Raw genomic sequence first — 12,054 nt, forward strand, 5'->3', positions numbered from 1 at the left:
TCACAGGGCATGGCTCTTTCCTTACAGGCTCACACAGGCTTGCAGCACCCAGGCAAGTAGTGGCCTGATAGTTTGAGGGGAGGAGCATTCCTCCACTTCACATCATGGTCATTCGCCGCATGGTGTTGACCTTGCCTCACAGGGCTTGCCCCCTTTCCTTACAGGCTCACACAGGCTTGCAGCACCCAGGCGAGTAGTGGCCTGAGGGTTTGAGGGGAGGTTCCATCCTCCACCTCATGTCCTGGTCATTCACCGCGTGGTTTTGACCTGGCTCACAGGGCAGGGACCTTTCCTTACAGGCTCACACAGGCTTGCAGCACCCAGGCAAGCAGTGGCCTGATGGTAGAGGGGAGGTGCGTGCCTCCACCTCACATGCTGGTCATTCGCCGCGTGGTGTTGACCTGGCTCACAGGGCAGGGACCATTCCTTACAGGCTCACACAGGCTTGCAGCACCCAGGCAAGCAGTGGCCTGATGGAAGAGGGGAGGTGCGTGCCTCCACCTCACATGCTGGTCATTCGCCGCGTGGTGTTGACCTTGTCTCACAGGGCATGGCCCTTTCCTTACAGGCTCACACAGGCTTGCAACACCCAGGCAAGCAGTGGCCTGATGGTAGAGGGGAGGTGCGTGCCTCCACCTCACATGCTGGTCATTCGCCGCGTGGTGTTGACCTTGTCTCACAGGGCATGGCCCTTTCCTTACAGGCTCACACAGGCTTGCAACACCCAGGCAAGCAGTGGCCTGATGGTAGAGGGGAGGTGCGTGCCTCCACCTCACATACTGGTCATTCGCCGCGTGGTGTTGACCTTGTCTCACAGGGCATGGCCCTTTCCTTACAGGCTCACACAGGCTTGCAGCACCCAGGCAAGCAGTGGCCTGATGGTAGAGGGGAGGTGCGTGCCTCCACCTCACATGCTGGTCATTCGCCACGTGGTGTTGACCTGGCTCACAGGGTAGGGACCTTTCCATACAGGCTCACACAGGCTTGCAGCACCCAGGCAAGCAGTGGCCTGATGGTAGAGGGGAGGTGCGTGCCTCCACCTCACATGCTGGTCATTCGCCGCGTGGTGTTGACCTTGTCTCACAGGGCATGGCCCTTTCCTTACAGGCTCACACAGGCTTGCAACACCCAGGCAAGCAGTGGCCTGATGGTAGAGGGGAGGTGCGTGCCTCCACCTCACATACTGGTCATTCGCCGCGTGGTGTTGACCTTGTCTCACAGGGCATGGCCCTTTCCTTACAGGCTCACACAGGCTTGCAGCACCCAGGCAAGCAGTGGCCTGATGGTAGAGGGGAGGTGCGTGCCTCCACCTCACATGCTGGTCATTGACCACGTGGTGTTGACCTGGCTTACAGGGCAGGGACCTTTCCGTACAGGCTCACACAGGCTTGCAGCACCCAGGCAAGCAGTGGCCTGATGGTAGAGGGGAGGTGCGTGCCTCCACCTCACATACTGGTCATTCGCTGCGTGGTGTTGACCTTGTCTCGCAGGGCATAGCCCTTTCCTTACAGGCTCACACAGGCTTGCAACGCCCAGGCAAGTAGTGGCCTGATGGTAGTGGGGAGGTGCGTGCCTCCACCTCACATGCTGGTCATTCACCGCGTGGTGTTGACCTTGTCTCACAGGGCGTGCTCTTTCCTTACAGGCTCACACAGGCTAGCAGCGCCCAGGCAAGTAGTGGCCTGATGGTTTGATGGAAGGTGCGGCCATCCGCCTCACATTGGTCATTTATCTTGTGGTAATGACCTTGGCTCACACATCCTGGTTGTTCATTTGGGAGATGATGACCTGGGTTTGATGAAGGGCATGGCCCTGTCTTGGCAGGTGCGGGATGACTTGCTGGAGAATAGCAAGCGTTGACCCGGTATCCTGATTTGTTGGTCTGCAATGCTTCTGTGCCGGGTGTGGCAGGATGCATTGGACCAGAACGCTTTAGAATGGGCTAGGCGAATGGCCAACAGAGCCCTATTCAAGGCTAGGACAGAGAGGTTGGGGATTTATTTGCTCCATCCACATATTTGGGCCAAGTTTGCAGACCTCTACCGAGGGGATGGTGTACACCTCTCTTCCAGAGGTAACAGCATTTTTCTGAACGATCTGCGGCAGGGGCTTAGGCTGGCTTTAAGCCATTTGTGGGGCGCTGAGGCCTAAGCAGAGGCTTGGCCTCTGCGGTGGCAGGATTTTAGTTAGGGAAAATCTGTAGCGGGCCGGTGAGCACCCTTGGCACCTCCCCATTGGTGGGGAATTGGGGTCTTTCAGGAGCGGCTGGCTGCCGTATGGCCCAGCTGCGAGGTTAGACACCTTGGGTGGGGAACCCCTGGACAAGCCAGTCTCCCCCCGCTGCCGTACGGCCGGGTGGGGGAGCTTTATAGGGGTGAACCGCTCCGCCTGGCCAGGCCGGGTCCCAGCCATTTGGTGGATGGCTTGCACCCGGGGCAGCGGGTGTTCGCCCAGACTGGTCAGGGCAGGGTCCAGCAGTGACCCCAGGGCCTGACCTGTACTGCTAGTTAGGCCCTTGCCATAGTTTATATTTAATTGTTGTAATTTTAATAAAGCGGCCCATTTTAGAACCCAAATACTGCATCTGCCTTTCATTCCAACTGAGGGAGCAATAATAGCTTACATGGGGTTGGAAGAAGGGAAATTAAAGTCGAAGGCTTTCACGGCCAGAGAACAATGGTTGTTGTGGATTTTCCGGGCTGTATAGCCATGGTCTTGGCATTGTAGTTCCTGATGTTTTGCCAGCAGCTGTGGCTGGCATCTTCAGAGGTGTAGCACCTCTGAAGATGCCAGCCACAGCTGCTGGCGAAACATCAGGAACTACAATGCCAAGACCACGGCTATACAGCCCGGAAATCCACAACAACCACTCGAAGTAAATGTTCTTAAAAGGGTGGGGCCATTGCTGTAGGGGAAAGGGAGCTCATGCTAACCGCTTCTAATAAAATGCTACATGAGTACTCAAGCCAATCCTTAGAGAATTACAACTTCTATTTTCATAAGTTAATAAAGTGTTAAGAACCTAGTGGGGGAGGGGGATAGCCCCCCCTTTCTGTCTTCTAAAGAAAGAAGAAACCAGGATTAAATTCCATCTTGTTTTGAAAGCTGGCAACACTAATAATCTGTTCAGTGGATATACATAGTCTCAATGCAGTAATGGGAACAGCACGTATAACACTGGGTGCTGAATGTTGGGAGTATTTACTTCAGTGTGAAAAACATGGTCTTCCATATACTCTTGCTTCTTGCCTGTGGACTCCTATACGTAGAAACAAGAACACAGTGGGGTTTTCTTTCTGCTTGCGTGTCTTCCAACCCAACCCAAGAAGATAGCAAGTTATTTCCAGTTCCTGGCCATCAAGATCTAAACAAACCCATCCCTGAGGTTTCTTTGGAATGTAGCTTAAATATTTCTTGCCTGAGAATGTGTTAACACCTGTGTGCAAGCACTAAAGAATGTCAGCTATGAGGTCAAAATTACGAGAGTCAGATGAAAGCAGAAGCAGTTCCAACAAAGGGGATTTTTAAGGGGTGCATCATAAACAGAAGTATTCATGGACTGAACTGAATTTTGTTTACCAAGCCTCTTTTCATAAAAAGCTTCCTAGCCTTTAAAACAACTCATCTTACAACTCATATGTTGCAAGATGAGACCAAAGTCACCCTAGCCCCTCCTTCCCCCCCAAACTAATACTGTTTTTTAAATGGGTAGCACTGTTGGCTTTTGGCCACAGAGTCTTTAGCTACAGGGCATTAATTATATTGGGGAGAAAAGTGAATTCAGGAATAGATAAAGTGGCATTCTGCCCAGCTGAAATCTATGAAGGCAGTCTAGCTGGAAAAGAAGCACAAATTAAATGCAGGACCATTAGTAAAAATGCCACACATAGTTTTATAACATAATTGCGTGCTTTATTGATATACACAGTAAAGCAGTATATAATACAATAAGTAAGGCATATATTTGGTGAAATCTGATACATTGTGAAAAATGCAGGAAACTGAAGTTTATAAAAATAATTAGTAAATGTTACAGTGTTGATGTTAAAACACAATAGATTTTGATACCCAAGTAATAAACCAGTACTGGATAAAAATGGTATAACATGCCAGGTGATAAGTAATTCAGTTACATTTATGATGTTTTGCTGTTCTATAGTTGGTGAATATAAGGAACATGAAATAATTCTCCAAAAGATGCTTAGAAAGCAGCAATAAAGCTCTTAAACGCTTTAAATATTTTGACAGACTCACTTCAAAACTAATGTCTATAAAGGAAAAAACAAACAAAAATCCTGATGAAAACAATCGTGCACTCCATTAGTTTCCAAATTTTAAATGAGAAATTTCAACTTAAAAACACAAAAGAAAAACTCACTTCTGTATATCTTTTGTTTGCACTCTCCTGAAGAAAGGCCATAACAATATACAGGGTGCACATTCTAAATAAGGGCATGATCTATCCTAGTGCAGATGGGAGAGCCTACACATGGTTGGGTTGGCATAGAGTATGTTAATTTAGGCATACGTGCTTAGTCTAAGATGGGCTAGATGTAGTACAAGGCTACTTTGTGCAACCTTTTGGTTTGAGATGGTGATAGCGTGTGTCATAGTTTTACTGTTGGCTGATCTTGTTGTTGCTGATGGACTCGTCATTAACAATGATGATCTTGTTTTCAGCTGCTAAACTGCCTTAAATATAGGAATACATTAACAGCACCTTCACTGCTTTTCCCCCATGTAAGGAATGGATTTGGTTTACTATGCCCTTCCAACTTCCTTTTCTTCTGCTGGTTCATGTGATTTTATCATGTTTGTATTTTATTGTACAATGCATACTTAATTCTTTTATTACATGCTCCTTTGAGCATGTTTTGAAAAGCAGGACACACATTTCTTAAAAAATAAAATAACTTGTTCATCCCCTCTGAGTTCAAGGACCCTGGCAAGAGGGACAGCTGGATGAGGACAGAGTGAACAGAAATCTCCTGTTCTTGATAATGACTCTGGTGCTGTAGTGTGCATTGGGGCATGCATGTGTTTGTGTGTGTGGATGCAGCAGGGCTGTTTACTCCTATGCCAATTTTGCCATGTGCAGGCAATGTGCTTCCACTGGGATAGATTTACCCAAAGTTTTAAGAAGCTCTAATTATGAAAATGGAGGTTTGGGACTTTTGCAAGGTTTTTTAATTTTTTTCTTCTTGTTTTAAATGTGTTGTTCTTAAAATGATAAGATCTGTTCACACAATGGACAAGTGGTGATGATGTAATATCTTCTGTACATAATTGTCAGGAACACCACAAAACCAAAGTGAGGTAGAAATAACATGACTACCCATGTTTAATGTTAACTAGCATTAAAAATAAAACAAAAATTTTCTCCCAAGTTTAATTACACTTCGTACAAGAAGAGGTAATAGATTTTACTCTTGCAAAGGATTAATGTGAATTAGATGGTGAAATTCTATCGTGTGTCAACGGAATTAAAGGCTGATGGAAAGAAATGAAATGAAATGGTAAAGCTTTTGTTAACAGCACCTCAAAATTTTATAGCAGTAAACCTGAGGAGCTGTTATTGAACATCTATTTTCTGTTATCTCTCTCCTGAGTCATTGTTAATTGTGCGGTATTATTTGTAGAAAGAGATAGGGAGCAAAAAATTTCTGCAACTGTTGCCTTAGATAACCAGCTCATGAAGCAGTGTGGCTACTTTCAGCTGCCCAATTGACAGGAGCCAACAGAATTGCTCCACGCTGTTTCCTTTTGCTTGATTGAAATGCTGTGGATCCTTGGAACTTGCAGCAAGGCAGATTTATTATGTTTTTGCTTTTTAAGAGATGGGGCAATTTTCAACGCCTAATAATGCTGTTATACAAACTTACGTAATAATAATGATTAATCAAAATCTTGCTTCAGGCTGGAAGCAGTTCACTGCCTGTAGTCAGAAGGAGAGACCCCCATGCAGAGGTGCAAGGGTGGCATTACAGGGCATGAAAGCAAACTGGGCTTCTATTTTGAAGCCATAAGGTGCTGGCCAGTGCCAGAGGCAGATATTGGACAACAAAGTCCAAATGAGGAATCCAGTAAGGCAATTCCTGTTTTGTATTTATTAATAATATTTGGGTTCATAGTAGTGGAGGAAACAGGAGGAGCATAGAATACTGATTCAATTTGTCTTTTTATTTTTGCAAGCTCTGAAGATAGCATTGTCATGTAATGTGCTCTTTCATATTATTGCCAACTAGCTGGATAGTTCCAATGAGATTTCATTCTACTTGGAAGGAGGTGGAAAAGTGACCTCAACTGGAAGGGCCTTTTTAAAAATAAAATAAAATAAAATAAAAATAAAAACAGTGCTAGTCAGACACAAATAACGAGAAATGTCAGCTAATTGTTTTGGTGTCGCAGAAACTCTCTCTTTGATATATAAGGAAAAGAACACAGAACATGAATATCTGCCTGGTACAATTACAGAGCTGAAATGATGCTAAACAAATGCACTGCCTCATTTTTTTTGTTTTTTTTATGGGATTTATATAAACAATTTGTAATAAAGCACACTTTGTTTACAATCTTTCTTTATAATTGTTATAAATTTTTTTAAACAACCCAAAATGCGTTCCATATAAAGAAATGGCAAGTTATTTAGCTATCAAGATTTTACATGTATTTTTCTTTTTTTGTACAATTGCATAGACGTGTAAAACCTGCCATTGTTAACAAAACAATAACAGACTTAAGAAACTACTGAAATCTACAGTATAGTACCACTACCCCTCACAAAAATATAGATTTGTTTTCTTGTAAACTCTTACAGTCTAATCCTTTGTCATATGAATATTATAAAAACCATGCGGGGACGCCTGAAGTTGTAAAACACATCTTCCTATTCTAACACCTTGTCGTCAGTCATCACTGTAACTAAGGTTTCCATTGCTCGGCCCAAGTCATCTGCCATGTGGAAAAGGCTGCCTACATTGTGGCCTGTAAAACAAAGGAAAAGAAGAGAATGAAAAGTACATCTTGCCTATCTACAAAGATTTCCACCTGCACACATCATATAAAGTATACATCAACAATTAGGCATTTTGACATAGAGATGAACTTCCCATGCAAAGGCAATTATCAAACAGGTTTGTGTCCTTTGACAACGCACAACCACTAGTAAAGCTGAGTGTAACTTGTAGAAAGGTTTTTAGCCAACCAACACTGAATTTAAAAATGACAGGCAAGTCCATTTCAAAGGCACATGCATGGAAACCCTTGGCAGAAATTTCAAAATCAAACATGAACATGAAAGAATTTCTTACATAAATGTTTATAAATGAATCAATTAAAGTGTGTAACAGCTAACCTGATCAATCATAATCAGCCACACAGCTTGACTGGGGAACCTGCCAGTGCTAATTGATGTTAATGAGAGTAAGGTCTTCAGAAACCTACGCTGGCAACCAAAGTGATTGTTAAACCACCCTACATAAATCCACTGATTCCCTTAAAATACTGTTACTAATTTTAAAAAGTTGGTCTACGTGAACTCCATTGCCAAGTGATAAAGAAAAGCTGGGCACGTCAGATTGTTTGTTGTATTGCAGCAATATCTTTCACATGGTTAGTCATTAAAATTTTAGGTTTTTTAAAAAAACTTCTTAACTAGGTAGTAGTTTATTTCAAACCAGGGTGAACAAAAGAAAAGAAAAATCAGAAAGGGGCTAGCTATGGAAAGCATAACCAGCCACTTGAGGAGCATGAAGAAACTATATGGCATGAATATATAGAGATTTTTATTGAGTTCATGTTCAGGGTGTGATCTCTTCATGTGATTTTCTCATCACTCTGGTCCTCTGACTACAAGGCCAACAGGCCCTACCTTGACTATATTGTCAACAAAGGATGTGTGATCCAGCAAAAAAGCCAAATTTATGCCAGTCCAGCATAATCTGGCTATACTGGTTTCTCAGAGCAAAACACCAGATCAGAGCCGGACACCCAAACTTTCTGGCCTGGATTATCCTGAATAATCAGCAAACTTGAGTCCCCCTTGCTTCGGTAAAGGGATTCTCTATGGAATTTTCTGGTTTGACATTGGGATTAATTGATTTGATGTTGGGATTCTCTGGTTTGACAACAATAAGGGAGTTATGTCAAACCAGAGAAACCCAAGCAAAGAGGGGTGGTGGTTACAGAATTTGAAAGGCTTGGAGATGTTTCCTCCATAAGAAGCAGTGGACAGCTTGTTCAGGGGCCCATAGAACTGAACACCGGGGTCCAATCCTCCAGATATTTGGAAGGTCTTTAGTGGACAGTCATGATTAGGTTCCCTGTATATTTGGTGTAGATTGCTTTTAAAAAGCCCCTCCCCCCTCAGTCATTATTCCGCATAGGAATAAAGGCTGGTTAAATCTGTAATTCACTAACATATCTGAGAATTTGACCTGAATTTCAGGGATCCTGGATTTTTAAAAATCTGGATTATTTAGATTTTTTAATCTTTTGGTGCACACCCCTATTGATACTAGATTTGCTGTGCCACCATATCTGTTGTTTTGTAAGTCCATATCCTGTTTATTTGGTTCAGTGCTATTGTGCTAAACTGGGAAGTGGAGATGTCATATATTGATTTCTACATGGTAATTTTTTTTAAAGTCAACAGTTTCTCTGTCCTATCCTGTTCACAACAGTTAGGACTGGTTATGACATACCTTTCTCTAAAGCTTATGCTGACCTGTGAGTAGGTAAGGCTGACATATTGTAACTTGGTTAGGACTGCTTTACAAGCGGTATGCACCCAAGCCAAAAATAATCCAGAAATCAGCTGTTTGGGACTGGCTCAGGGTTATCTGAAATGATTTCAAACACTCCAAAATTCCAAGAGTAATGAAAATTTATCTCCTGGAATTTTGGGAATGTTTTAGGTGGCAAAACTCAAGGAGGAGACACAGGAAGCTGGTCTGTCAAACAGCTGTTAGTTGGTGTCTCCCTCTCTTTGAATTTTAGAGGGCTATTATTTTCTATCGTAACTTCTGGCCTCTGATTTTGGAGGCCAGGTCTTCCCATAGAAAGTAATGACCCTTTAAAATTTAAAAGGTGGGAGATGCCACCAAACAGATGTTTGTTGAGACCAGCTTCCTCTCCTTCCCTGCTCATGCTGCCCTTGTAAGTATGGGGTAAAAAGGTATGGGGTTTGTGTCCTGTACAGGAAAGGATTTTGATGTTATTATCAATATATTCATGGCACCACTAAAGAACTAAAAACTGAATTAAACACTAAAATTGTTTGTTGCTTATATCAAACTTTCCTCAAAAGAGTGAAACTCAAGGCTCATCTTCATGTTCCAGCTGCTCCTGGAGCCTTACACCTTATTATACCCATTCTTTTTATCAATCTACCCTGGTAGAAGGATTATTAATTTGCCTAAGAATATTTTCCTTAGTGATCAATTGACCAGAATAGGGGTGACAGCCATTTCATAATAAAAAGAGATGACTGCAGTCTCTTTTTGGAGTAATTTTGTAGCCATTTCATAATAAAAAGAGATGACTGTAGTCTCTTTTTGTAGATATGGAATGCAAAGAATTCATGTTAAATTGGCACCTTTCACAAGTAATATGTTCTCACTATAATCATTTGAAAGAACTGTTATTTTCACTCTCAATACTTATAAACAGTTTGATCATTTTTGTGTAAGCAAACAAACAAATCTCCAAATAACACACACACTTATCAGTTCTGAAAAATAAAGAATGTTATAGAGTGGTATCTGTCACTATGTGATATGTTTGTATGCTCATGTAGCAAGGAACACAAAAGGATTTAGATCAAGATCGGTAACACTGTTAGTGTGTTTGTAGCAGTAGAAAAGAGCAAGAGTCCAGTAGCACCTATAAGACTAACAAAATTTGTGGTACGGCATTAGCTTTCATGAGCCACAGCTAACTTCTGATCTGAAGAAGTGAGCTGTGACTCTCAAAAGCCCATACCCTAACACAAATTTTGTTAGTCTTATAGGTGCTACTGGACTCTTGCTCTTTTCTACTACAAAAGTTTTAATTGCATCAGCTTTGTGCGATCTAAGTCATCTGTTGCATTTCAGAAGTGTGATTACCTATTTTTCATTTTTTAAAATTCTTCCTCCCAGAATCACAGAGTTGTAAGGCGCCATACAGACCTTCTAGTCCAACCCCCTGCCCAATGCAGGATGAGCCTAAAGCATCCCGGACAAATATTCATCCAGCTCATGCTGAGCTTTGGCTTCTCTGATGGTGGATCTGCAGTACCAAGTAACCCTCATATACTCCTCTTTAGAGGTCTGTCCTTCTCTCCATTTCCTGAACATTTCTTTTTTATCCTTTAGCTTATTCTGGGGCTCTCTGTTCATCCACATCGGTTTCTTGGAGCCCTTACCATGCTTCCATCTTGCTGGAATAGTGAGGGCTTGAGCTTGCAAAAGCTCATGTTTGAGAAGAGCCCACCCTTCACTCGCTCCTTTCCCTTCCAGCACACTCTCCCACGAAATGACTCTCATCAAACCTCTGAGTTCATTGAAGTTGGCCCTACCTAACCTACGAGTCTGGCTACGAACTTCCTTGGCCCCCCACAGCAACTGGAATTCAAGGAGGACATGGTCACTTCCCCCTAAGGTCCCCACCACCTTCACCCCATCTACCAGTTCTTCCCTGTTGTTTAATATTAAGTCTAGTATGGCCGGGCCCCTTGTAGCTTCCTCCACCATTTGAAAATGGAAGTTATCAGCCAGGCAGGTCAGGAGGTTGCGTGAGTCTTGTCGCTTTGCTGAGTTTGTCTCCCAGCACACATCGGGAAAGGTGAAGTCACCCATAATTATAAGGTTCTGATGTCTGGATACTCTAGCAATCTGTTCAAGGAGGGCCGCATCCATTTCCTTTCCCTGATCAGGCAGTCTGTAGCAGACTTCAACAACAATACCCTTTGTCCTTCCTCCTATTTCCACCCATATACTTTCCACTGGGCTGTCAACCACATTCTCCAGAACTTGTTGACAATCAAGCCCTCTCCTCACATACAATGCCACTCCGCCTCCTCTTCTACCCTTCCGGTTTTTCTTGAACAACTCGTACCCATCCACTACCACATTCCAGTCATGGGAATCATCCCACCAAGTCTCAGTAATTCCCTCATTACTACAAAAGTGGTAATTTTCCCCTTTTCTGCCTATCTTGAACTACAGCATGGGGGTGGGGGGTGGAGAAATTCTCTCTCTGTTATAGAAGGCGCAAATGTGGTCAAAGTTCTGAATATTAACCCATCATATCAAATGCTTCTTCCTGACCAGGGGCAGCTTTGTAATGAGATGAGGAAAGGCAGTGGTCTCAGATAATGGATGGCGGGGGGGGGGGGGGAGCCGCTGCTTCTACTATCGTCTTTCACTTCTCCTCCCACGTTTCTGCTGCCTCTGCCCCTGTACCAGGGCGATTACTGCTCCTGCCCTCCAAACTCTCAAGTGTGGCTTTATGTTTAAAAAGACATGTAGAATAAGGAGGGAAGGAGCATTGTGTGTGTTTGTGTGTTTGTTCATTTTTCATTTGAGGCCTTCCCTTCAGTGTGACAGTAAGATACACTTGAAGTAGGAAAAATAATGCACACTGTGATGAAATATGTATCTATTTTACTGTGATTATACCCATTTGGAAGTTCCCAAAACCATTGCTTTCACTACTAGCATCGATTCCACAATCATAATGTGTGCCTTTACCTATATTCTTCATGTAGGACAATTTGTCTTTCTGTAGCTAGACTGTTTTGAAGCTGCAGAACACATGCATGGGAATGCACAGAAACCATGAACAAGAAGAATATATGTAATATGATAGAAATAGTAGATAAGATTAAATAAAGCGATATAAAAGTTTGCTAGCTCAGCTTCAACATCAGCATTTTCGACTCAAGTACTATAAATGTTTTACAAAGGTTGCTATCCATCCTGCTAGTCTGGAGAGAGGGCATACAGTGATACAATACAGAGAAAACACATACACGTACGTTCTTTAGATATGCATATTAACTGTATTTTACAT

The 12,054-nt window shown here is 43.1% G+C and overlaps 1 protein-coding gene across 4 annotated transcripts in view; it reads right to left on the reverse strand.

The window, feature by feature from the left end:
* Nucleotides 1-3,896: 3,896 nt before the first annotated feature.
* Nucleotides 3,897-12,054, reverse strand: part of DMD (dystrophin) — a 2,144,806-nt gene continuing 2,136,648 nt past the window's right edge. For all 4 annotated transcript variants that reach the window (XM_054973282.1, XM_054973283.1, XM_054973285.1 and 1 more), the window contains one exon: nt 3,897-6,984. In XM_054973282.1, the coding sequence (XP_054829257.1) occupies nt 6,973-6,984 (12 nt within the window). In that variant the 3' untranslated portion in view covers nt 3,897-6,972. The remainder of the gene's footprint in view (nt 6,985-12,054) is intronic.

Source organism: Eublepharis macularius, chromosome 3 (genome assembly GCF_028583425.1).
Source record: "Eublepharis macularius isolate TG4126 chromosome 3, MPM_Emac_v1.0, whole genome shotgun sequence".
Taxonomy (NCBI): Eukaryota; Metazoa; Chordata; class Lepidosauria; order Squamata; family Eublepharidae; genus Eublepharis; species Eublepharis macularius.